At 44.7% G+C, this 380-nt stretch overlaps 1 protein-coding gene across 1 annotated transcript in view; it reads left to right on the top strand.

Moving 5' to 3' along the window:
* The window catches only part of LOC119585338 (endoplasmic reticulum aminopeptidase 1-like), a 35,059-nt gene that overhangs the window by 30,915 nt on the left and 3,764 nt on the right, over positions 1-380 (top strand). The window contains exon 13 of the mRNA XM_037934009.1: positions 111-332. Within this exon, the coding sequence (XP_037789937.1) occupies positions 111-332 (222 nt within the window). The remainder of the gene's footprint in view (positions 1-110; positions 333-380) is intronic.

Here is a 380-nt window from a genome sequence, read left to right as displayed (position 1 = left end):
TCAGTAAAAAAGTTTATAAGAATTTTTTTCTTTCTTTTTCTGTTTTTTGCTAAGTACTTTTACCAGCATCCCTGCCATTTGATGCTAACCTCTCCCCAACCATCCGCTAGGGCCGGCACCATCAATGCAACAGTGGCGTTGAACCTGAGCCTCTACCTTAAGCGGGAGAGCCTGTACATCCCTTGGCACACGGCCCTAAATCACCTCTTCAGCTGGGTACAACTGCTCTTCAACTACCCTGCACACACTCTTATGCTTGAGTATATCCACATCCTTATATTGCCTCACTATGAAAGAGTTGGATGGATGGACACAGGCACACACATTGAAAGGTAGGTATGAGCTTTCTTGGTGGTTGTACTTGTTGGGGAAATTTGGTT

This window comes from Penaeus monodon, chromosome 19, assembly GCF_015228065.2.
Source record: "Penaeus monodon isolate SGIC_2016 chromosome 19, NSTDA_Pmon_1, whole genome shotgun sequence".
Taxonomy (NCBI): Eukaryota; Metazoa; Arthropoda; class Malacostraca; order Decapoda; family Penaeidae; genus Penaeus; species Penaeus monodon.
Note: the sequence above shows the minus strand (reverse complement) of the source record. Positions and strands in the feature narration are given on the sequence as shown.